Here is a 24,909-nt window from a genome sequence, read left to right as displayed (position 1 = left end):
TTCAATGCTGAATATTTAATTTAATTTATTTCTTCAAAATTAAGATTTTTTGTTCCTTTGCGAGAGCTGGCTCAAATGTTGACTCGTTAACCTCCAAAATCAAAGACAGCTGTTCCAAGAATTCTATTTTGGGCCTTATCTTATTGTGTACACGCACAGGACCGGCTTCTCTCAAGGTGATGATTTTATAACAGTTTCAGGGGAATTTCGACTTTGTAATTGCAAGTTTTTGGGGTTTTGGGTGATGGGTTGGAGGTACAAAGCTGGGTTGGGATTGATTTGCACTGTTGTGTTCATATGGGTTGCATCTGCAGAGGTTACTCAGGCGAGTTTTTTTTAAACTTCCACTCTCTTTGATTGTTTCTTCTACGATGCATTTTTATCATTTGTTTTGTTACCTTTTGCAATATTATAATTCTGGAATATTAGTTTTTCTTTTTGCTACGAAAGCAGAAGTCATTTCATTGTTCCATAATTTTCTCACTGTTTCATTGTTAATTGGTTCGGTGATTTTGGGGATTGAAAGGTTGCAATTCTCATCTTTGGAGTTGGAGTGCCCAGATTTTTTATTTCTGCATAAGACGTTTGGTTATGTTCATGGTTGCACGTTGAAGTTTGAGCTTTAGGTTCAAATTAGATATGGCATTTGGAAGTTGTTAACTTTTGAGAAACTTGGAACGACTACCTATGGCAGCTTACTGTTAAATCCTTCTGAATGTTATGCCTCTCTTCTTGCATGAAAGTTTTGATACCAGCCATTTTTATGTTAAATCTCTGTTAAGTGACATGTCAGGAGGTAGCTTATCGAATAAAGTTGTGAATTTAACTTGGGCCACTAAATTGCTGCAGAGAATATTTGAGAAGTATAAACAGCCATTCGCTCTCACTTATCTGGGTGTGTCTCTGATGGTAGTTTATTTACCCATTGCACTTCTAAAAGACTTTATCTGCCACTTACTGAACTCGAAAGTCTCGAATCTATTCATGAACCTTTACTATCGTGACTCCGTCATGAGCTCTTCGGATGGACTTGATATTCCTCTTAGAATAAATGAGATGCATGACAGCCCGGAATCTGATTTGGGAACGGTATTGATAACTGACAAGGATCTTAGTGAAACAGAAGAGGGATGGCCTCGGATTACAGAGAATGATAATGAGGATCATCTCTTGCTTGAGCAGAGTAATGAACTTAATTCATGGGAGATTGCAAAAAGGGGTCTATATCTTGCTCCGATATGGTTCACTACAGAGGTAATGCAATTTGTCTTTAGAAATTTTTTGTGTGTGTTCATCTAAGGTAATAAATTTGCATGATGCTTATCCTAGTAGATGAGTTAACAGTAGATCTTTTGGAAGGGTATCTATGGTCAGGGTCAAGTATGAGCTTGGTACTATGATGTGATATGTTTGGTGAGAAATCAGACCAGCGATATCTCACGTTACACTTGTACTTTATCGGGTTTTCAATGAGAGAACAATCATATTCTCACTTTTATTAAGTACTTCCTATCAGTGGTTGAGCTCTCTCAATTTCTTGCAGTATTTATCGAATTCTGCTCTAGCAAACACAAGCGTGGCAAGTACTACGGTTTTAACATCAACTTCAGGGCTCTTTACTCTTTTCTTTGGAGCCCTTCTTGGTCAGGACTCTATAAATATCTCCAAGGTGGTTGCTGTCTTTATCAGCATGGCCGGTGTTGCCATGACGACTGCTGGAAAAACGTGGGCACCGGATCAAATGCTGAGTGCTTCTGAGTAAGTTCAAATGCCGCATGTCTACCAGCTTTTATCACTTTTTGTGGATATTTATAGAAGGCATATAATACTATTTTTTTTCTTCGTGGCATTGGATTCATATGCTGATAGGAACAGTCGGAGAAGTATTTTGAAAGCCAGTGAGCTCTTATTCACAATGGAGAAGTATTTTCATTTTTGAATCAAGGTTCTTTTATCTGTGTCTACAGTTTAGGTTGAGGATCCAAAGTGTTTTCTCATGTATCGCAATTAGAAAATTGTTATCTTAAGTTCTGTTGGTTGAAAGATCAGATACTTGGTTGAATACTTCTACTGGTCAGCAGTGACGGTGTTACTGGAAACTGAGTGCATCTAAGTGGCAACTTGCTGCAGTCTTGTACCAGATGGGATCTTCTTTTTAATCTTATTGGCGTTTATGTTGATTTGAATTTATTCTCCTCTCTGGGTGTTAGAAGCAATGACTTTGCTATTGTAAAGAGGTCCAATGAAGGACATAATGACATAAATGTGATAAGTCTTGCCTGTTAGTGCGTACTTTCAATTCTCAGCTGTAATATTGCTTAGACAATTTGTCTAGGGCCTTCTTATATGTGGCTGATATGTTAATTTGTTAATTATGGCGGCTTTTCCTCTCATTCACTATTGCTGATGCTATAGATATTTCTTCCACTTAAATTTCGTTTAAATTGATTACTTATAAATAGTAATGCTTTTTGCTTTTTACGTTATTAGGACTAGAAGACATTCCATCATAGGAGACATTTTTGGCCTTCTTTCAGCTATATCATACGGCTTATTTACAGGTATGACAGGCCTTTGATGTATAAATCAGCAATCTGGTGGCCAATTTATGTTAATCTAATTGTGTCCTGATTTTTCTTTTCTGATTCGTTGACCACTCATCTTTTTAGCGCAGTAATGCTCAAGAAATTTGCTGGATCAGAGGAAGGCAAGGGAGACAATGCGGATGTGCAAAAGTTCTTTGGATACATTGGCCTTTTCACTTTTATTGGCTTGTGGTGGCTCAGTGAGTATAATTAGTCACTTTTACTATCATGTTCCTTGTTTATTCCAATTGATTAAGTAGGAAGAGCATTATTTGGACAAAAATCGGGCAGTAGTAGTTGATTTTCATGAATTCTTGGGAGACGAGTTGCAATAACTGGTTCATCAGTTAATGCCTGTAGATAACAGATGTTAGTCTATCAATGTACCTGAAGTTTGTTAATGTGTTATGCAATGATTCTCTTGTTTATGCAGGTTAATTCCATGTACGTAAAGTTTTTCATTACTGAAGCTGTGCAGTTAACTTTACCACGCTGTGCAGTTAACTTTACCACTGTTCAATGCAGTATGGCCGCTCAATGCTTTGGGGATCGAACCTCCATTCACGTTTCCACAGTCAACATCTGTTGGAGAAGTTGTGTTGTTGAATGGCATTGTAGGGAGTGTTCTGTCAGACTACTTTTGGTACTCATTGCAGCGTCCCCATTTGTTCTAATTAAACACCAAAAGGACTTCAAAGGCCTCGACTTTTATTCTTCAAATCTGTTGCTTTGCAGGGCCCTCTCCGTGGTGTGGACAACTCCTTTGGTAGCCACTTTAGGCATGTCCTTAACAATACCCCTTGCAATGGTGGCCGACATCATTATACACGGGCGTCATTACTCTGCAATCTACATCTTAGGATGCGTTCAGGTATGCTTATGCCATTTTGTCTCTTTAAAAACCAAAATGTTGAATTGAGCATTCCTTTAATTTGCAAATTTTAAAGGTCAAACCCAATGCACTAGACGGGGAACCTGTAAATCTGTAATGCCTGTGTTGCAATAGAATAGAGCTACTCATTCCACCATGCTCAAACTCGCTGTTCTAATGTTACGTTCTCTAAAAATTCACTTAAGGAGCTTCGTTAACCGGTATGGTTGGTGGCTTTCAGGTTTTTGCAGGTTTTGTTATAGCCAACATTTCAGACAAGCTCTTGATTAAGCGACGATTTAGCAGCCTTGTATGCAGCACATCACAAATGTACGTATATTGACGGACTCTATAGAAGTAAAATTAGAAAAAGAAAAGAATCTGTCAGCCGCTACTGCTAGCTTTACAAAAAAACCACAAAGTAAGTAGTGAAATGGTACTTGTAAGCTGGTTGTGTATTGGGATGGAGAACTGATGCAATTATGTACTGGATATGAGTGAATTGTAGTTGAATGTGAAAATACACTAATGTACCACTCCTTATTATATCAAGTTCCTCACTGTTTGTAGTGGTGGCGTGTTGGTTCTCGGTTACAAACAAAACTCACTGTCTAAAAAAATGCCTATGCCTGCTGAGTATCTGTTGAGTTGTTCTCAGTTAAAAAAAACTCACTGTTCTATTGGACTGTTTAAACGGCATGTGTGTGGAGTTGTTCTTGGTTAAAAACATAGAGGGACTTTTATGTTACTGTTATGTTGTGTTGCTGCATGGAAAGATCAAAGTGCAAACAGCTTTCCTTGAGTAGGCAAGTATATTTTTGCTCATAAACGGAGCAAACATGCCAACCCAAAAGCCTAACCAGGATAAAAAAAAATATAATAATAATAATTCTTCTTCCGAAATTAGCCAAAATCTATAAAATAGACCGCTTGGGCTTGATTCAGTTCATCAGTGTCCCAGCCTACCTTGGCATTAAGAGTCCACCAGAGCCATGTTCTTAGCGGGCTAGACGGACAAAGGCCCAGATTACGTCATTCCATTCGGGCCTCTTCTCCAGGCCCATCCATTGCCCTCTATAATCCAATCTCCACTCCGGCGTACTCGAATTGGGACTTTGGAGCCATACCTAGAGCGGACGTTGGTTGACTGCTTTCTCACCAGGACGAGTCCGTCGACGTGGTGCGTGGTGGTATCTCCATCTCCATCCGATCCAATTAGATTATTAGACTAAGAAGATACTATGGAGAAGGGGAAGGCAGTGATGGGTTCAGGGCGACGATGGGCTGTCGATTTCAGTGATGTTTCAACTGCTGCTTCCTCCCGTGACATCCCTGATCCTCCCGGTTTCTCTCGCGCCTCTCAAGATCAGGTTCGTCTGTCTCTCTTACAAACTTTTGCGTATAATTTAAGTTTTCTTCGTAATTTCCGATTGTCAAATTTTTTTGAGTTATTCTTCCGTCGGTTTGTTCAGGATGATTCCACTCTAAGCCGGCAAAAGAAGGATGCCGAGGCCAATTGGAAAGCTCAGGTTCTTCTTTTTTAACCTCTATCTTTTCGATCCAATCCAGATCCTATTGATTTATGGGTTGTTTATTTCTGCTTTTTTTGTGTGACTAGTCGATGGGTTTATTTAATCTGGATTAGTTGTTTAACCCTTTTCTATACGCTTGGTTGCTGCTAGAATACGTACTATAGATCTAAAGCAGTTAATTGTGTTTCCATTTCTTCACTTTCTTTGCAAGTCAGAGAAGGTTATGGTATCTGTACTCATGGAAGGTTATGGTATACGTGTTGTGATACTATGCAGTGAATTGTTAGACTCGTTCAGAGAAACTCAAGACTACAGTAGGGTTTTGTGGCGTTTAGACTCGTTAGCTGTCAATTTCATGGGGTGTTGATAACAAGTCAAAATTTTCAGAATTGGCCCTCCATACTGTGTAAATTTGGGCCGTTAGTTTAGTATGGCTGGGGTGCATGGATCTCCAAGAGTTTTCTAGTGGTTTAATTATGCTATTGCATAGTATTTCTAATCCCCAATATGGAGATGAAACTATCACCGGATGTTTAATTGATTAGAGGGGTTGATGGGATTGTATTTGGTTGGGACTAATCTATAAGTAAGAAAGCTATGCGTGTCTCTGTATCAGTGTGGTACTTTTGGAAGACAATGATCAACATGCAGCAATTTTTTTTTTCTTTCAAACTCCTTTTTTTTTTTGTGGTGGGGTGGGGAATGATCAACTTGGACTTGCCTGTGCATAATTCTAATGAATCTGAGCTCTTCATAATTGTTGTTGCCATCATCATCAAAGGCTTTATCCTGAATTCTAGGACTTTTTGTAAAAATTTTTTTTAACTCATCATACACACAATTACACTTTGTTAAGAGAAGGTGGTGATATTTGATTTTCTTGTGAAATGGCTAGGAGCATTATCTGTGTGTTTTTTTAGTTGCAAATTATTTTTATTATGAGGTGCTGGTGAGTTATCGATAAGATCTTTATCGCTTAACTTGTTCAATTTGCATTGCCAATAGGACTTCCTTTTAGACTTGAACTATAGGATTTGGCAGCATGCTCTTAGTGTCTCTGTTTAGTGCATCTGTTTAAATATGATGCATAGACATGAACGATTGTGTGTGCTTTCTCTTTGATTTCACCTTCTTAGTGGCCCTTAGTAAAGCTTCTTTATATTTGAAGAACAGATTTTGCGTGAGCTAGGGCATGCCATCTTTTAGATGCAATAATGCTTTAGTAAAGCTACTTTTGTTCAAATTAGCCATTTCTGAAAAGTTATGATTTAAAGCTTGGGTCTAAGGTAGGTTTAGGAGAGAGGCAGAGGTAAAGGAACTCCACCTATTGGGGGCTCAAAGAAGAGGGCGTAGGATAAGTTTCTTCCTCTCGTGTTTTGTCTCTCCTCATCTCATCGTGAAAACAAACAACTTCGTAGATGTCTCTAGAGGAAGAAATTTTGTTATCCGACAAACTTGGGATTTTCAGCCGACATGTCAGGCAGGAAATGAGATAACTTATTGTTTTCTTTTCAAGTATTTACATGTATAGATCTGTCGAGTGCTCTAAACCAATTCCATAATAGTTCTTTATTAAAGAGTTTGATAACAAATCTTAAATGTATTGGTTCAAAGCTTCTTTTTGGTAATGTCATATTCTTGTTATGTCTTTACAGAAAGCTTGGGAAGTAGCACAAGCCCCTTTTAAGAATTTGTTGATGATGGGCTTCATGATGTGGATGGCTGGAAGTACGGTGCATCTTTTCAGCATTGGTATCACATTTTCAGCCCTTTTTCAGCCAATAAGTGCTCTTCAAGGGGTTGGGAAGGGTAAGTTGTTCACTAATCCTTGTGTTATTGCTTTAATGTGACACAATCAGTTGGTGGCCCATTAATACTGATCAGAAGTTTTAATGCTGGATCAGGGTCCTTTTATGGATTTATAGATTTATAGGGTTTATATATTCCTAAGGTGAATAACCAGCTTCTTTTGTATAAAGTTCATAATATATGTAGGAGAGAGAATAGCCATTCCAAATTTCCAATCATTTGCTTTAGCTTCCTAGTTGAGGTAATTCCCATTTGCAGATGGGACAAAATTCTTCGCAAGAAAAAAAGATGATGGGATTAATTATTGATCATTGCATATCTTTTTTGTCTTTCCTTGATTATGAAGTGCTTGGTGTCAACTGGGAAATCATACAACAATATATCCTGCTCTTCATTACATAATTTCGCCCTTTCACTCTTGGAGCTTGCTATGCATAATTTGCTTTCATCATATTAATGGAATCGATTATATGCATGTAACAGGATTTCTGATGGATAACACATATAACAGTATTTCTGGTGGATAAACACATGTAACAGGATTTCAAGACCTTGTGGTATTCCATGAACTGTCAATTTACTCACACATATTGACTTCAGCATAACATGAATTCATTTGAAGTTTTAAACTAGCTGCCTTGTTCCAAAATTTACTAATTCATATTATATTGAGCAGATGCATCTGTTTTCCTCTTTTAGTTTGAGCTCTTATAGAAAGTCTTAGAATAAATTTGTACGAAGTTCTTAGTGGGCTTTGATTTGCAGTTTTTGAGCCTTACAAAGACAGTAAAGTCGATCTTCTTGGCCCAAAGTTGCTATACATTGCCCTCAATTTGGGAGGTTTATTACTGGGTGTTTGGAAGGTAAGATGCATTTTCCTTTCATCCTTTTAGTGGATTACACCTGTTTTAGCAAAAAGGGTAAGTAACCAAAATTTGCGCTTCATATACATTTTTTTTTCCCGTTTCCTCTTTTTTCTTATTCAATTTCTTTGATTTGGCAGCTTAACACGTTAGGGCTTCTTCCAACACATGTATCAGATTGGGTTTCATCGTTACCTCCTGCTCAGGTTTGATATTGTTTTATAGTTCCTTGAATCATTTCCTTATCAGAATATAGTCATCTGTGGAGCAAAAGTGGCTGATGTTGGTGGCGTTATTTTTTTCGTTTACACAAGAAACTACATGAGCAACTATTTTATGGCTTTTGTACTTAAGAACCCGCAAACATATGAGGTTCCATTAGTGTTACATTAAAATATATCCATAACTGACTATTGTTCTTGAATGATGCATGCCATCTGCACTAGCGTTCCCTGATATTCATGATTCTTTCTTTTTATTTTCAGGACGTTGAGTATTCTGGTGGTGGGATTCCGTTGCATTAATTCAGTAGTTTCATCATTTAGAAGAACCATCGATCTTCAGCAACAGATGAAGTGGATTTGCTCCCCTGAAGTTTAATCCCTGTATTAATGCATTCTTGTAGCCTTCATGGAAAAGGCAGAGTCAGCTTTTGAATTAACAAGCTTTTTGACTTGATCAAGAGATTTGGGTTTGTAGTATTTGAAAACTTGATATAATGCTTCTTTCTGAATGATTGTGACTGTACTCACCTGAAGCAGCATCCATTGGAGACTGCATTCCAAGTAAAGAATTGCATCGATTTGAAGCTTTTATTCAAAGGAGTTGAATAGGAAATGAAGAGATATGATGTTTAACATCCATCAAACTGCCTGATATGATTATATGCATGCAAAGTGTGAAGCTTGACATTGACGGTTATAAGTAATAAATAGCCTATTAGACCTAAAAGGCTAATCTTCATTATGCTCTAGTTGAGAAACACATCATTCACTGCGGATTTAATTCAAAAAAATAAACTCAACGGGCTCTTGCATAACCATTAACAAGTACTGATACTTTTAACATTGAGATCAAAATAAATCTGACGGTAACATAAGCTAACTAACATAGATTTCTTTTCCACAGATTGTGACTGGAAACAGAGTCCAGTATGAAAATCACAAGGAACAGTAAGATTCAAGATTCAGGAACCATCTCCAGCTTCTAAAGCATTCACGATGCTTTTAATGTCACTTCTCAAATCAAAACCAAAAGACCAACTCTGCCGAGTGTAAGCTGCTCTGCCAGCGATCAGGCTAGCTCCAACTCCTACAATGTTGTACTTCGGTTAGTGCCTCGACATCCACACTCATTTTATTCGTCGTCTCCTATCCCTATTCCTTTCCCTGCCTCTGTCCCTGTCATGATCATCTCGATCTCGACTTCCACTATTTTCACGTCGATCTCGGTCCCTGTTCCTCCCTCTTTCACTTTCTGAATCATGAGGTCTTTCTCTTTCCCAGTTCCTTTCACGTTCCCGGTCTCTGTCAGGATCATTTTCCCTATCACGGTCCCTGTTCGTTGATTTTAATGAAGGGCTTTCACTTCTACTCTGGCTACGATTTCGCTTTTTCGAGTCACGTGCATCATCCAGCCAATCCTTCCTTTCCGATGATGTTCTCTCTGCAGTTTGAAGTTTGATCGGGAATATCATTAGAGGCAAACAAGAAGTGTATTGAGTGCTATTGCAATCAATAAAAAACCAAGACAAGTTATAGTATCGATTAGTTGACAAGGACTCTAAGGCGCCTAGCATCTGGAAGTGGATAAAAGATGTTATGACCAATATATATGCAAAATGTCTCTTTCACCATGTACATATCCAATTCCAAAAAAAGGAAATCTATACTCCAGTAAGCAACACTGAGCCTTAATATTAAAAAACCTACAATTACTTCCTCCCACCCCACCCCTGACTAAATATATACCCCTAGTTTGGACGGTACAAGGTTATACTCATCATTATACATATCTCCGATGCACGTTAAATCTCACAGGAAATGTAACATCCATAATACAAAGCTCATACATACTGCAACCAAAGAAGAAATATATTCAGCCCATGATAACAATTCAACCATGTCATATTACTAGTCTTTTTCACATAGTATTCCATTTGAATTCAAAAGCATTTCTTCATTGATTAAAAGGCATCACGGGTGTGCAAGCCATGTACATGATAAGGCACCATGGAGTTGCCACCTATGTACATCAACTGACACGTTACGAACATCAAGTCTTAAGTCAAATGGTTTTACAACTACAAGAAGTTATATGCTATGATGAATGATCGTTCCTGCTAACTGCTTCTTTGGCTCCAGACAAGTCCTATCTTTGCACCATTAAGTATGCTTTCATATTTCATTCATCACTCAATGTACCATCATTATAGGGAAGTTTATTTCTCAAAGTAATAATGAAAATGGGAAGAAACCACAAAAGCATCACAGCAAATGATAATAAAACATTGGGATATTAAATGACGTCAATTATGTCAATGTTATTTTCGCTCTCGACACAACACTCTTAATAAAATAAAATAAAAAGAAGTATCCTTCCTAGGTGGACACTTACTGTTTCCTGTAATATCTTCATTAGAATCCAGTAAACCATACTCAGATTGTAGCCGTTTCCGATGGATAGCCACTTTCCTCTCAATTTCCTCCAAACTCTTGACTCCTCGCTCCTCAAGCGATTCGTGATATTCTATCAAGGCAACTTCCAAACGTCTCAACTTTTGCCTGTGCAACATAAGCACAGTCAAAAAACGTATATATGCACAAAGAATCAAAAAAGCAACATTATTTTAAGTTAAAAAAAGGCAGTGAGAGTTGGTCTTTCATACAACCTCTGCTCTTCATTTATTCCACTGTCAGGTTGCAATGGAATGCTAGCATCAGTTGCTAACTCAACATCGTCAGCCTTACCAGCACCATCACCAGCATTTTCACTACCAGAAGAGGAGTAGCTCAACCCTAACTCCCTAGAACTTCTCTTTTGTTCATCGTCACTTTCATCATCATCTCGAGCCCATTTAGAGGCCGGTAGAAGAGGATCACTTTTCTCTTTCTTTGCGAAAGGTTTTAGTTCAGGCTGCGGAATCGGAATGGTTGTAGCCAGAGGAACTGAGACCTGGCCTTGTGACTGCAACCCATCCTCACCATAATGATTCCAACCTGACGATCCCGCCAAATCTTGTTCAACAGAGAATTGGCTTCTGCCACTTGAATGCCTACTAGAACCCGAATGGTTCTGAGAAAACTTTAAGTCATCATCTAGTTCATATCCCCTCTGTTTTTCTGCTTCTTCTAGACTTAGCAATCGTGCAACCATCATTTCTCTACCACCAACAAGAGATAATCCGTTATGTCTGCAACGTCTTTCCAGCTCAGCAAGGGGAAGACTCATCAGCTCCTGAGTAGCTGCTCCTTTGCCCATGGCCAATGCAGAATCTTGATTGATCTTAACCCCCTCACGGGGATCTTCAGAGCTAGTCTTCTTTTCTACTTCTGGTGCATCACCGCATATAGAATGAAAAGGGACAACTCCCGAGCTCCCAGATCGAAGGAAAGTAGCCCGTAATCCATTCACATATGCATCCGAAAACAAAAACCAGTCTGCCCATACTTGTAAAACTTTCAGTACTCGTTCCTGCAAAACCATGGATATAAATAATATTAGAACTAGGAGCAAACAATGAAACAAAAGCAAATAGTCAGGAATTCACTCGAAAATAGCATACCTTAAGGGCCTCAGCAGTGATCCTTCCAGTTATACTTATATACAAATCGTTAAAGCTCTCCATTATGTCGGGTAAAGTTGCTTCAAACTTTGTGCGGTATGCAGATGCATTCTTCACAGGAGCACTGCTATTATGAAGAATATCTGACACAAGCATGAGCCTCGCAACCTTACTTGGAATAGGGGTTTCCTTAAGTGTCAGAGATTCGCTCAGCACTTCAACTATCTGAAAATCACAAAACAAACAAATGTAAGAGGTCAGCACTAACCATCATCATCATCATCATCATCATCAAAGCCTTTATCCCAAAAGTTTGGGGTCGGCTACTTGAATTTATTGAGAACATCAACAGGAATCCATATTCGTTTTCTCCATTCATTTCTATCATGGATCATACAATCATCCACTCCTATTAACTTCATATCAACACTCCAAAAAAATATTTGAAAATTCTATGTAATCTGAAAATTCCTTTAGGTTCAACATTATGCATCTTGACATTTCATTAACAGTTGCCAAGTGCAGGCAGAAGTTTAGAATAGAAATGTCAGGAAACAATTGAAAATTTTAGATATACCACAATATATGACAAGGAAGGTCTAGGTGAACAAAACAACTTCAGGTTCGCAATGAGAAAATAGGAGGCGGAGCATGAGGTATGGTAGAGGCAATAAAAATAAATTTAAGAGCTTTGCTACCAGCATTACCTCCCCTGCCGCATCAGCATTGTCCAATGCAAAACCCATAGTTTCCCTTATCTGACGTCTCTCCAATGTTAGAGAACGAAGCATATCCTCAAATTCATCTCTCTGGGGATCAGTCAACGTTCTCTCCGGCTCCACACGCTGTTATTATTACAAAAAAACCATTGCTCAATACAAAAACTACTATTACCCAAATAGGAGAGAAATTCTAAAGTTATGTTACACAATATGCCCAGAAAAAACAAAATCATCGATCCCGGTCATAGAAATAGCAATACCCTGCTTCTTCCCGCAGCATATGTAGAACCAGACACCTTTTCATGCTCTAGGCTTTTTGTTGTTGGCAGCAGGGGTGGCATCCATCTAGCAAGGGAAAACCGTACAGAAGAAATATATCACATCATCATTGTGGCACAAGTTGCTTGTAAAAATTTCATTAGAAGCATCCAAAATGACTAGATACCTATAGTGACCGAAACAGGAAATCTGAGTCTTACATTACCTTCCACTGCCAGTTATCATGATAAAAGGTTCAGTTCGCCACCTTTGAAGAGTATCACCCTATATTTTGTGAACATCATTGTTTAGTATCAACAGCAGTATAGATACATTACAACCATTATGCTTCTTTTCTCAGACTCGTGATCAAATTGTTTTAACTTTATATTAATAATGTTTTACAATGAAGAAAAACTAATTGCAATCCATCTGCCATCAATGTCACGACGTCAAATTACAATGGTCGCCACATTATCAGTGAAAATCACCACCAAAACTTCTCAAAATTTCTATAAGAACTCCAAGGCAAGTGAAGCACCGTTGCTCCACAATAATGACAGCACATACCTGAGCAAACGAATAAAGCCTCCAAACATAATAGGTATGTTCTTTTGACCCCAGCTCAAACAAGAAACTGAAAAGAGGATTTCCACGACCCCTCTCCATAATAGCCTGTTCAAAAGCACATCCTCCATCCAAAACATATAGAGACATTGTATCGATCACATGTCGTAAATGTTCATCCTCGGGTGGAGCAACGATTATGTCAGGGACATTTGGTGTTAGCACCTAATTGCCAAAAAATTCAAGTCATAAATCAAGTAAAAACAAAAAATTCAAATCTTCATGGGAAAATGATCAAGTCCAAGTACGATGTTGAAAAGTTTTCCAACACGAGTGTGTGTGAAAGTTCGCACTAAAGATAATATATGTGGACAATGTAGCAAAGAGGATGGTATCGGCAGGCAAGTGTTCACTCAAGACTAAAGCCCAATGCCAGGCAAAGACCCACTTAAAATGACTCTTGAAAACCTGGTAATGGACAGAACTTCAGGCCTTGAGCCACGTCATGTAACACGCAACATTAGACAAAAACCAGCAAGACCCTCCCCATAAAGTCCCATCACCAATTTGGTAGTGCATGGAGAGGTTTATGCTGTTCAAGAAAAAAATTTGTGGGAAGCTTACACTTTTAGAAAGCAATTTCTAAACAAGGGCAAGGCCAGGAACTAAGTGTAGCAGCCCACCCAAACATATGTATTATAATTTACCAGCTTCAACCCATTCTTTAGATGGCTGCAAAAAAGTCAAATTTTATGTTCATGGTTGACCAGATAATCTACAGGCATCACTAAAGAATTTTTTTGCTGTATAATTTGGTTACCAGGTCCAAAAGCAGAAAGCGAGGCAAAAAATAAACACTCTTTCAAGCAAGATTTATTGTCAGCAATGCTCAGAACACAAATAAACACCAGTTTCGATTCTATGAAAAAATTATCAGATTAGAAGTGGCAAACTGGCAATGCAATATCTTAAGAAGGAAAGGCTGATGTGTTGGCACCCTACACTTGAGCATTTGAGAGCACATTCTTATGAGTGGAAGAAGAAAACAAAAGATCAGAAATAAGGAAAATAAACATTTCAAACATAAAATTGTGATTAAAGATATTCATTTAAAAAAAAAAAAGTTCACCAACCAGCTCAGAATTCTGATTTGGGATGGAAGTGACTGGCGGGCCCGATTGATCAGACAAAACTACTGTGGCACCCTGTCAATCAAAAAATTGAAGGTTTAGAATTATAATAAAGGGAAAAAGAAGCAACATTCTGAATAGGTTGAATGTAGCAATATTGGCCAAATCCTTCTTGCAAGAGGTCAATCAGGCTCAAGCAAAAAATCTAAAGGAAAAAAAAAATCAATGAAAAGGGAAATGAAAAGATATGAAAACAATAAAATGAACTCCAAAAACTCTATATCATATGTAACAAACCTCTTTACTCCTGATGGCCATATGTCCTGGTGGCGGAGCAGGTAGCGCTTGGGATGGAAGAGCAACAGATTTACCCCATCCAATCTTCAACTCATATTCATAAACAACAACTCCTGCGATAGAACTACAACTATTCAATAACTTCTTCTAGATACCAAAGATAAACAGAGATAAGGTTTGTTTGTGATAGCATCTAAACACAAACCGATCACAATGGAATTTTCCTCCAGTGATCAAAATTAATGTTATCGGATATAGTATTCTCCATTGCAATTACCAATACATGACAACTACAATATAGATATAGGTATCAGTTTTCTTATGCAAAAGTAGTTCTTTTTAATAGAAAATTATTTTCTTAAAGCATGCAGATGGTGCAAAGAAGATTACAAGGAGGATAAGCAAATGACCTCAACAGAGATATTACAAGTGCCAGAGCACCATAGTATTAAGGAACTCTTAACAATTGTTGATGGATTTACAGAAGTTTCCATATCACTAATAATTATGTGTTTCACTCTTTTTCAAATTAACGACATAATAGCCAAATGTATCCATGAATTTTTCTAAAGAAAAGGTTCACCAGAACTGAACCTTGCATTTCATCTTTTGCAGCCTGTCCATCAGCCCTATTCATGAAAGCTACAAAACCACAGTTTCTTTGCCTTCTTTTCTCCTCTTCTGTCCTTGGCCACATAATCTTGACACTAGCAATAGGCCCAAATCGACCAAAAGTCCTCAGAAGGAAATTCTCGTCAACCTAGGTCAAGAACACAAGAAAAAAATCAGCACATCCATTTCCATAAAACAACAAGCACAAGACAGACCAATTTCAAATATCAAACTAACCGTAGGTGAGAGATTGCCCACATAAAGATTCGTAGTTTGTGGATCACCATCATCAAATGACCCAGGTAGCTTTCCACTTGGATCAAAATCATCAGGCAGTTCATCAAATCGACTAGGTGGCTGGCAAAAATAAATAGTGAGAACTCACTATATCATGTTTAGAAACAAGTACAATGAATATATACAAAATATATTCTAAGCACAACGCAACAAAGATAGGAGATCATAGGATCCACATCAAGTAGTCAATAATACCAATTACCAACTAATGCACATTTGTGATAGTCTACTGTTTACAATTTCCTGCTTAAGAGTCGGTATCATACTAGGAAGCGAAAGAATAAAATAGACTAACAAGTTAACTACCGAGAATATCAAATTAAACAACTAATTAGAGAACTTTGGAAACACATCCAGCCACACGCTTACAGCAGAACTTTCACTGTGACGCCCATCACCCCAGTGCTCACGTTCCTGATTTCGCCTCTCCCTCATCTCTTGTTCATGCTTCAGCTCCTCCATGAAATTATCTATGTTCCGAGCCTTCCCTTTTTCCTTCTCCTTTGGCCTATCATCCTCCTTCTAAAAGATACAGAAAAATGGTCAGTCTTACGGAGTCCTTGGGGGAAGCTGCAAAACTATTATCATGATACAGACCTTCTTATCAGATTCCTTTCCCTTTGTAGCCATGGGAGGAGGTATAAAAGATGGTACATATCTGCAGAAGAAAAATTCAACATGAACTGCCATGTTATTAACAACCACATGCGCACATACCCCCAACACACAAGCAGACAACTGTTGCAATGTTGCAGCCAAATCTAACAACACTCAAGCATAAGTTCTTTACAGGATTAACTTTCGTTTTGATTCCTAGCATACTCCCAATCAATTTCAAAAACCATGTTCATAGAAGCAGAATAAATTGTCGAAGTGGCAGAGCAGAAAAGTTTTGCTGTTTGAAAGTGTGTAATAGCTCACTGCACTCTTATATCTGGTGGAGTGATTCAAATAGGATCCAACTATGGAAAGAGATTTTAGGACAAGGGAAGATTTTATGAGTGGATAGAGGACAGTATACAAATGAAAAATGATGAGCCATATTGCATCGCAAACGAATCTTCCCAATGGTATGACTACAAAATGACCATAAAAGTGTAGTGCAAATTCAAAGGCAAAAAATGAAAAGTGCCTTCTAAATTTCTACATCCCTTTGCGCCCCAAAATTTCCTTCCATGCTTCTACATCCCCCACCTACTCCCATCCAATTCCGCTAGCCTTCTTGCTTCCTCTTACACCTTCCCAATAATACAATGTTTACTGACAATGAAACATCTCTTCTTTTTTTTGAATGTGAACAGATATGATCCAGAAACTTGTTCTCCAAACCCATTAAAAACCTAGCTGTCTCTGATCTTATTAAAAACATTGGTCCATTTGTATAATTTCACAAAAGACTTTTGAATTTCTTTTGACAAAACTCAAGAATTAATCAAAAATAAAAGAGAAAGAGGTGGAAGCGATTTAAAGTCAAAATAAATAGAGCAGAAATAATCGTTCTCTAAATACTACTCAAATTATAGAAAAAGAGAAACTCCGAAACTCGACAATGGAAGGGAAAAAAATCCTAGACATTCATAGGAAACGTACGAGGCTGGTTTAAAATTACAATGCTTCGAATGTTTTAAAATTTTCCACTGCATTAAATTTTTGATATTTTCTTTCATTTTTCCACATTATTTGATCAATTTTTTGTTCAGCATATGACTCACATAAAAAATCAAGTAAGATGTATTACAGTACAACTTTTCTAACAAATGTAATAAAACAAAAATCATTGAGGTAATCTGTTTAAAGAAGTTCCTTCAACGGAGTCTCACCTTCCCAATTAATCTCATGTAAAAAAGAGAAGGTATACCACCCTATCCTCACTCATCTCTCAGTTTATACAGAAAAGAGCATTTGAGGGCTACAAACTCATTTTGATATCTTAAAGGATAGGAAGATAAACTTTTTATTCTTGAGATATGGATCCAGGAGGATAAATGAAAACACTATTGTTGATTATCTCTTAGAAAAGATTGATTGGAGGAAACCCTTGCTGCTCTTTAATATGTTCTCTCTGTCATTCAAAAACCACACTAAAACACAAGTTAATTTTGTGATAAAGAAATCTGAAATTTGGAATATGCAAATAGCCATACCTGAAGAAAAAAAAGAAGACTCAACAGCACAATACAAACATGCACACACACAAATGAAATATATATTGACTGGTGAAAAATGAGATATCCAGGATTCCAGTTACATATATAAAGAGAGACTAGAGAGCAATACATCTGAAGGAATTCTTTTATCATGCACGTTGACTAAATGTTTTGAACTATTCCTATCGCCTCAAACATCCACCACAGACAGCTTTCACTAGAAAAATCACCAAACAATGAACAATTCCAGCAAAAACATATCATCAACCTCTCACCATATTCATTGATAACCTGAACCATCAACTGAGAATTTTCTTCTAGACATGCACTTATTTGGCTTTCTTGCCCTTATATGATATCTATATTCAACTAAAAGAAGAACAACGCTTGGCACCAAGAACGTTCAAATAAAATAGCACAAACAATCAAGCTTCAGAAACTCATTGCTTGCAATTAATGAGGGCCAAAAATTCAAATGATGTATCAACAGAAAAAATATCAAATTGCAAATCGCCAAATCCCATGAGGAAGAGTGGAAAATTCAAAATTTCCAAGTATCTAACTAGCATAATGTTACTTTCCAATCAAAAGAAGCCTGGATTTTTCAACAAAAAATTATCTAACTCAATCTCTTTCTTAGACTCAACATAGACATTAAAGATCCAATTGAAACATTAAACTTATCTTTAGTTTTTCAAAATTAACAGGCCTAAATTTAAAAATAAAAAGGGTGTTACATCTGAGGATATCATTACCATAGAAATTTCATTTGCCTCGTCAAAAGAGCATCGCAACATGGTTAATCAAAAGCATTTATTTACCTACTTCCCTTCTTTGGAACAGATAACCCATCTTTGGACTTTTCACCTGCCATCCGGGAATGAATAAAAAAGGCCCATACTTTTATTAATGTGTTCATGAATTAATAACAAAAATATTATATTTATCCACAGTTTGAAAGAAATGAAGAATAGAAACTGTGAAGTGAAACCATCATAATTCTTAAAAAGATGCATGAAATCTGACCTTCAGAATCAGACTTAAATTTATCGTTGGGATTGATAGTCCCCCCGCGAACAAAAGTCTTTGAACCAGGTGTGCTATCGCCTTGAAATGACTCTAGGAATTCAGCATACAATCTAGCTGTTTCATCCTCTGATCTCTGATTCATAACAGCAAAACAAAACATAAAGAATGGTCTAATCTAGTATAATAACCATTGCGATCAGATAACAAAGCAGTACGACCCCAATGGCTGCATTTGAAGGCTGACATTCATATCCAACAGCCAACCATTTGGCATCAGCATTAATACCCCAATCGAAGCCTGTTCAGCCCTAGAGGTGTAGCATATATGAGTTATGAAATTTACCTTCTTCTTCGCCTCTTCTTCCTCCCTGTGCTTCTGGAAAGGGGTTTTCTTACGCGTGATGGAGAAGGAACTCATTCCAAAGCCCTCAAGCTCCCAAACCACAAAACCAGCGCTGCACAATGTTAGCATCTAAAGAATTAACGTCCAGGATAAAGCCTCTATCTACCGAATCAACTTCTAGGGTTTAACAGGAAAATAAAGAAGTGAACACCAAGCTCAAGCTAATAGGGCAACGCTGCGGATTCAACTACCCGCAACAATCAAAAGCAGGATTAGTAGAGGAATGAACCAATACCTGAGACCTAATTCAGGTCAAACATACAAAAGCACACCTGATTTCAATACATAAAACCAAACTGCAAACTTTTAAGAGATGGAAACAGAAAACAAACCGGGTTAAAGCGATTCTTGACGATCAAATCCGTGACGGTTTCTAGGGTTTTGGGCGTTCTAATAACTCGAATTGCGATGTGTAGACAGCACGCATGGATTTTATTGAAGCAGCAAAAACAGCACTAATATGCATCTGTGGCCGAAAGAGGTAGAGCGGAGAGACTAGAACTCCAAAGGGCCGAGGACCCGAAATAGTGGACTTCATGGATTTGGGCTTGTAAATATGGGCTTTCATTTTGTTGAAGGAAAAATATACAAAAATACTATACAAGTTTGTTCTTTGGGACATATGAGTATATGACATTATATATGGGTTTAAAGTCTAAACTCAGGTCATCAAACTTCCACACCAACAAAAATTTCTCACATGATGATATGATAAGTTAGACCAAATCTCATCGCGTGACGACAAATTTATTGATCCTACTAAGAATGAACTCAGAATATTTCAAGTCTCGAGAGATTTTCACCTATTAGGTTATCACCCAACTAGTTATTTTGATATAAGTTACTGATATAGGCTACTTCTAGACTTTCAACCCAATAATATATTCCACCAAGCTAAACCAACTTCAAAAAATTGCAATTCGATTATATTATATCCCTTCATAACCTTGACTAGCAGGCTCAAGTATTTATGCTCCAAAAACATATGCCAAGTTGGGTAAATGAATGATACAAACCACAAATACTTTGTGAAATGAGCGGCCCCGTAACCGTAATCAGCTGTCTGAGTCGGTTAGCTCACTCCAACCATATGACACCAATGCAATCAAGTTTACATACAATCACTTGGTTCATATTCAAATTTTACATTACATAGTTAAGAATGGCAATTAAACACATTGACCAAAACACAGTTGATCTGAGAAAGCTGAGACTGTCTACATATATGTGCACAAGGTATGCCACGGCATAAAGGGTGGTGGGTGAGTATGATTAATACACTTAACAACATTGCAGGTAACAGAGAGACCAAACAAGATTCCAATTCTGCACTTCACACACTATTCCTGTATTTCAGCTTCTCATTCTTCTTCGTAGCAAACACTCTAATTGAGCTGCAGAGTACACTTCATTCAATTTGCTAATTTCTTGAGGTGCTGAAATGTCCTCTGTTTGATCCACTGTCTGTCGTAGGGTAAGAAAGCCTGAAGTGAGTGATCATAACTGCAATAAACAAACGGTATGGTTAGTCTTGCACGTTTGCATCATGAAGCAAGCAAGCAGTAGTGACACAACTAAAAGGCTAACAACTATCCTTCAGATAGCAAACAAAAAATTTGTTGTTTTAAACGCCTTAGACTATCTCGTTCACAATCATACATAATACTATGACTTGTGTTAGAGGGCTCATAGCAAGATAGATCACAGGCAAAGAATCATAAAGGTTGTTCAGTTTCTGGCTCTGGAGTGCTCTTGAGTGCCTCCAGGAAGAAAACCCACAAGAGAGAGTCAGAGAGAGAGAGAGAGAGGGAGGACATACACCAGTGCGCTCATGTCTGCAAGACCATCAATGAAATTGTACAGATCTCCAATGTCATATGTGATGTTTCTGATGGCCGGATTCAAGTCCCTGAGCTTCCTCTCGTATAGCCCACATATACCTGCGGACCATAGATTCCCAAAAGATATAACCTCTAAAAAATGCATACCGAAGCATTATGAACTCAATTTAAAACAGATGGAAACATTGAATAGATTATCGAAGCAATTCATTAATCATAGACTAGCCTACATTGGATTAACCAAAAGGACCGGGGGAACTCTTGTTTTCCATTTTAACTTCACAGGTCATAAATTTTAAGGTGCTTGATCGTTTACATGTCTATAGGATTGTTCACTGTTACGCACATCTCACATCGCTTAAATGAAGGAAGGAAGTGGCAGAATAAGTGATGCCAAACTCCCTAACTTATAACAACCAGTTTTCTGGGACCGCAGGGGATCGGTTGTTGTATCGGGCCTCCTGGGACTAGTAAGGGATGGGTTTGGGATGACAAATCTGTGCGGGCCATGGAGCCCAAAGCAGACAAAATGTTGTTAGTGAAGAAGGGTGGCATTTCCTATCATTTGGCATCGAAGTGCCCTATCTCAGCGCGTGTGGGCATGTGTGTGGCTCCTCGCTGGGACGAATTGCTTGGAAAGGGCTACCTGTGTGAATCACAGGGTGCAGCCGTCGAGGTCGTCGGTTCAGAAGCGCGGGATTTGTTACGAACATCCCACAATGCTTAGATGAGGGAAGAAAGTGCAGAATATAAGTAAAGCCAAACTCCTTGACTAATAACAACCAGTTTTCCGGGGCCTTGGCATATGAGTTGGAATGGGTTGGGCCTAGACCTGGAGGGGATCGGTTGTTGGACTGGGGATCGGTTGTTGGACTGGGCCTCTTGAGCATGGTATGAGGACAAATCCGTGTGGGCCATTGGGCCCAAGGCGGACAAAATGTTGTTAGTGAAAGAGGGCGGCACATACCCAATTTCTTTTTGTGCCAAAGAGGAACTGAATCAATAATGCAACAAGTGCTCGTAATTAATTAGAGGATGCATGAACCCTAGTTATCCAATAGCTGCCAGCTAAGGTTAAAGTAAGAATCATGAAAAATAAAATGAACCCCCAGCACACACCTGTTGCATAATTGTTACTCGACTTTCAATTCACGCCCAACAACTAATCTCATCTTCAAATGATAAAATCCATAAGAAAACCTTTTCTTAAAAACTGTAAGATGATCATAATCCTAACAACTCATTCACACTCTATCATTATAGTGCACTAATCAAATATGCATACGTTTTCATTTTTCTGAAAATGTACCCCTAAGTTGCCACCCATGACCCAACAGTCTCCACACCAGCTTACCAAATGAGTCACAAAAATGACAACAGGGTGTCAGTTGGATTTACTGGTTCCATTCCTATAAATTTCAGCTTTAACCTACTGTCTTCCAGTCAGACAAAAAGCTACCCTATAACTGCCTGTATCAGAGCCTAAAATCTATTTTCTTTTCCAGCAATATAAACGGATAATATAGACACACCTCCATGAAGTATAGGACTAGAAAAGATACAAGCATGATTTAAAGCATTTCATGGGTGCAAAAAGAGGCAGCATAAAAGTGAAGTAACTTTCTTCATCAAACTTCTGGCTTCCTGACCAGTCATACCCAAATATTATATATCATGAGCATATATATAGTCAAACATTGGGAAAAAATTCCCCAAACTTATTATCCACAAAATTTTCTTAACCACCACATGTCCCTTCCAATCTCCGTAGCCGCACAAAATCATAGTGATCCAACAAGAAAATAATGGGAAAAAAAAACTTAACGTAAATCTCGTTAGAGCTGAAATAACAAGAATAACCTACATTTTGCCAGCATTAAAGGAACTTTTCTGAAACGAGTAAGAAGATTTCCATACAATAAAAAAAAAGAAAGAGTAAGAAGATATAAAAGGCAAACTTAAACTCAAAGACTTATTTCTACCAGATTCACAATGGTTGGGGGGCGGGGGGATGATCCACAAGCTCGATAGGGATCGAGATGCTAGCCAATCATCTTTAATTTCAGATATATCTTACAAAAAGAAAAGGAGGGAAAAAACCAAACAGCCATTGCAAAAAAAAAAGGTTAAATAACTCAAAAACTAAATACCCAGTGAGAGAGCCACTCAAAAGACAAAAAAATATATATATATCACCCGTGACAGATTCCACCGAATTGGCGAATTCAACTTTACTAACAATCTGTTTGTGTAGTTGGCTGCGATTCCCCCTTTAATAGAAGAAGAACTTTCACAGAAGCAGCACAAATGATTTATTGACTTTTATCCATTTTATACACGCTAATACTCCAAAGGATATAAGATGAGAAGCCTCGTCAGCTCAAATAGAGGAAATAAATTTAAAGCTACTGAAACTAAGTATCAAAGTTCAAAGAGATGAAACCACAAATCAGTGACGATAAGTACAAGGATGACAATGATAGCATCTACACCATGAGCAACATACCATCCATCGCTTGCGTTATTGACCCATAATCCATAAATGTTCTAGTTCCTCGGTTTGGAGAGGTTTGAATCAGGATAATGGTATGCCTATTCGCCTGGAGATTAAAATAAACCACACCCCGTTAGTGGCTGAAAGGACATATTCATTCAAATAAACAAACGTTTAATTGAGAGAGAGAGAGAGAGAATGAATCAGCACATTAACAATAAAACAATTTGAAAACCAAAAAGACAAATACAGAGTTTAGAGACTGCCACATCATAACAGAGAGCACTAGACAATAGACACACAACAAGAAAGCACAAGACAAATTAATTAGTGCTCTCTAGCAGCAATCTAGCAATGAAAGTCCCCTCACTGAAACTTACGAACTTATGATCTATATAAAGCCTGATCTAAGAAAGTCCCGTCACTGAAACCTGTGAATGTCATTAAACCTTAAACATAAGGTAGATTCCACCTATCTCCTCACTACTTTTGGTTCACTTGCAACCAATGCACAATGTCACTAAGTCTTAGAAATTTAATCCCAAACTACCCTATCATAAAAGAGCTGCAAAACAATTATTCCAGCGAAAAATCTACAAAGCTAGCAAGAAAATACACAATTATCTTCCTGACTGTAACTTTAACTTGACGATCAAATACGATTCTAACTGGGTTAAAGTTCAAAATCGTTATCACTCATACAGAGAACTAAAAAGAGACAAAACAAAACAAATTAGTCACAAGTTTACATGTCAATGTACTAACTTAATAATAAGGGTCCAATTTCACAAATACAAACAATCAAACACATCCAACATGTTGAAGATGAAATTCAAAACCTAAAGGAAAAAGGGGGCGGAAAACCCTAACCTAGATTTCACAACTAAAAAATGTAGAAAAAGAAACATGAGCCAAAGAAACCTCGATTCTGTACAGATACTGTAAATAAGGAATACAAGTAGAGGAATGAGATTGACTACCATGTGATGGGATACACTAATGACCTTCGCTAGCCGCAAAAAGCGAGTGGGGGATTCCTAGTTTGCAGAGAAGGGAAAGGAAAGCGGAGCGAAGAAAGAAGAGCGAAAAGAGAAACGCGTGCGAAATTACCGAGAGAAAATACAAAAAAATATATATATATATCCACGTCATCAAGGAAATGAAAGTAGGACCGTTTGGTCCAGACCTCTAACATGTTCACACGTTCGCTTCCACATTTTTTTTTCCTGGTAATTACATCAGATGACAGAATCAACAGGTGGATCCAGCCCAAAACCATGGGCCCAAAACTAACCAAAGCTTCTCGTTCTTCAAGAAACACATTGGGAATGCTTTTGGATCGTAGGCCCAAACGGCCCATTTGACCTGTTGAAATTTTTTTAAAAGAAAAAATAATCACTTTAATTTTTAATTTTTTACTTTTTGTAGTGAGACATATAGCCAGTGTTATCAGACCCGACTCGTATGTCGACCCGTGGAAATAATTTTAAAGGTTCAACCGGTTGGCCCGGAAGGGTTAAAGGTTCAACCGTTTATTTTTTAAATAATTTAATTTATATATAGATAATAATAATAATATAATAAATTAAAGAATCTAATTAATTCTAAATATAATAAAACAAATATTAGTATATAATATATTTTTTATTTCCAAAAATAATTATTAAA

The 24,909-nt window shown here is 37.7% G+C and overlaps 4 protein-coding genes across 7 annotated transcripts; 2 read left to right on the top strand and 2 right to left on the bottom strand.

The window, feature by feature from the left end:
- The first annotated feature begins 67 nt into the window (after positions 1-67).
- Positions 68-4,029, top strand: LOC119993600 (thiamine-repressible mitochondrial transport protein THI74-like). The gene is made up of 8 exons (XM_038840794.1): positions 68-325; positions 850-1,254; positions 1,544-1,758; positions 2,491-2,561; positions 2,675-2,785; positions 3,111-3,228; positions 3,321-3,456; positions 3,698-4,029. The coding sequence occupies exons 1-8, from the start codon at positions 245-247 to the stop codon at positions 3,797-3,799; spliced, it is 1,239 nt and encodes a 412-aa protein (XP_038696722.1). The 5' UTR covers positions 68-244; the 3' UTR covers positions 3,800-4,029.
- A 525-nt stretch (positions 4,030-4,554) lies between these two features.
- On the top strand, positions 4,555-8,475 carry LOC119993601 (ER membrane protein complex subunit 4-like). The gene is made up of 6 exons (XM_038840795.1): positions 4,555-4,826; positions 4,929-4,985; positions 6,644-6,797; positions 7,563-7,660; positions 7,801-7,866; positions 8,146-8,475. Exons 1-6 carry the CDS (start codon positions 4,698-4,700, stop codon positions 8,182-8,184), a joined length of 543 nt encoding a protein of 180 aa, XP_038696723.1. The 5' UTR covers positions 4,555-4,697; the 3' UTR covers positions 8,185-8,475.
- A 194-nt stretch (positions 8,476-8,669) lies between these two features.
- LOC119993599 (protein RRC1-like) lies at positions 8,670-19,408 on the bottom strand. Of its 4 annotated transcripts, none has more exons than XM_038840790.1 (18): positions 19,239-19,408; positions 18,847-18,958; positions 18,501-18,636; positions 18,296-18,341; positions 15,925-15,985; positions 15,697-15,849; positions 15,268-15,387; positions 15,013-15,178; positions 14,419-14,531; positions 14,125-14,196; positions 12,995-13,216; positions 12,651-12,709; positions 12,427-12,511; positions 12,152-12,289; positions 11,445-11,669; positions 10,551-11,353; positions 10,277-10,443; positions 8,670-9,325 (listed from the first exon to the last, which is right to left on the bottom strand). In XM_038840790.1, exons 2-18 carry the CDS (start codon positions 18,919-18,921, stop codon positions 9,012-9,014), a joined length of 2,955 nt encoding a protein of 984 aa, XP_038696718.1. In that variant the 5' UTR covers positions 18,922-18,958; positions 19,239-19,408; the 3' UTR covers positions 8,670-9,011. The 4 variants fall into 4 exon arrangements, with proteins under 4 accessions (XP_038696718.1, XP_038696719.1, XP_038696720.1 ...); XM_038840791.1 differs by having other exon boundaries at positions 15,697-15,846; XM_038840792.1 differs by lacking the exons at positions 18,296-18,341; positions 18,847-18,958; positions 19,239-19,408 and having other exon boundaries at positions 18,501-18,639.
- A 571-nt stretch (positions 19,409-19,979) lies between these two features.
- On the bottom strand, positions 19,980-24,352 carry LOC119992535 (enhancer of rudimentary homolog). The gene is made up of 4 exons (XM_038839272.1): positions 24,222-24,352; positions 23,254-23,347; positions 20,726-20,846; positions 19,980-20,409 (listed from the first exon to the last, which is right to left on the bottom strand). Exons 1-4 carry the CDS (start codon positions 24,222-24,224, stop codon positions 20,319-20,321), a joined length of 309 nt encoding a protein of 102 aa, XP_038695200.1. The 5' UTR covers positions 24,225-24,352; the 3' UTR covers positions 19,980-20,318.
- Between the last annotated feature and the right edge of the window lie 557 nt (positions 24,353-24,909).

This window comes from Tripterygium wilfordii, chromosome 23 (genome assembly GCF_013401445.1).
Source record: "Tripterygium wilfordii isolate XIE 37 chromosome 23, ASM1340144v1, whole genome shotgun sequence".
Lineage (NCBI taxonomy): Eukaryota > Viridiplantae > Streptophyta > Magnoliopsida > Celastrales > Celastraceae > Tripterygium > Tripterygium wilfordii.
The sequence above is the reverse complement of the archived record's forward strand: the minus strand, read 5'-3'. Positions and strand labels throughout refer to the sequence as shown.

Bases quoted from the DNA above. Each gene is read 5' to 3' on its own strand.
- LOC119993599 (XM_038840790.1), bottom strand. From the start codon at position 18,921: ATGAGTTCCTTCTCCATCACGCGTAAGAAAACCCCTTTCCAGAAGCAC. The intron at 18,342-18,500 runs GTCAGATTTCAT...CCCGGATGGCAG, and splicing joins ATTTAAGTCTGATTCTGAAG to GTGAAAAGTCCAAAGATGGG. The intron at 15,850-15,924 runs GTCTGTATCATG...TGTATCTTTTAG, and splicing joins GAAAGGAATCTGATAAGAAG to AAGGAGGATGATAGGCCAAA.
- LOC119993600 (XM_038840794.1), top strand. From the start codon at position 245: ATGGGTTGGAGGTACAAAGCTGGGTTGGGATTGATTTGCACTGTTGTG. The intron at 2,562-2,674 runs GTATGACAGGCC...TTTTTAGCGCAG, and splicing joins ATCATACGGCTTATTTACAG to TAATGCTCAAGAAATTTGCT. The intron at 3,229-3,320 runs GTACTCATTGCA...GTTGCTTTGCAG, and splicing joins GTTCTGTCAGACTACTTTTG to GGCCCTCTCCGTGGTGTGGA.
- LOC119993601 (XM_038840795.1), top strand. From the start codon at position 4,698: ATGGAGAAGGGGAAGGCAGTGATGGGTTCAGGGCGACGATGGGCTGTC. The intron at 4,827-4,928 runs GTTCGTCTGTCT...CGGTTTGTTCAG, and splicing joins CTCGCGCCTCTCAAGATCAG to GATGATTCCACTCTAAGCCG. The intron at 7,867-8,145 runs GTTTGATATTGT...TTTTATTTTCAG, and splicing joins CATCGTTACCTCCTGCTCAG to GACGTTGAGTATTCTGGTGG.
- LOC119992535 (XM_038839272.1), bottom strand. The intron at 20,847-23,253 runs GTATGTTGCTCA...TATGGTCCGCAG, and splicing joins AATAACGCAAGCGATGGATG to GTATATGTGGGCTATACGAG. The intron at 20,410-20,725 runs GTATGTCCTCCC...TGTTTATTGCAG, and splicing joins GCAGACATGAGCGCACTGGT to TTATGATCACTCACTTCAGG.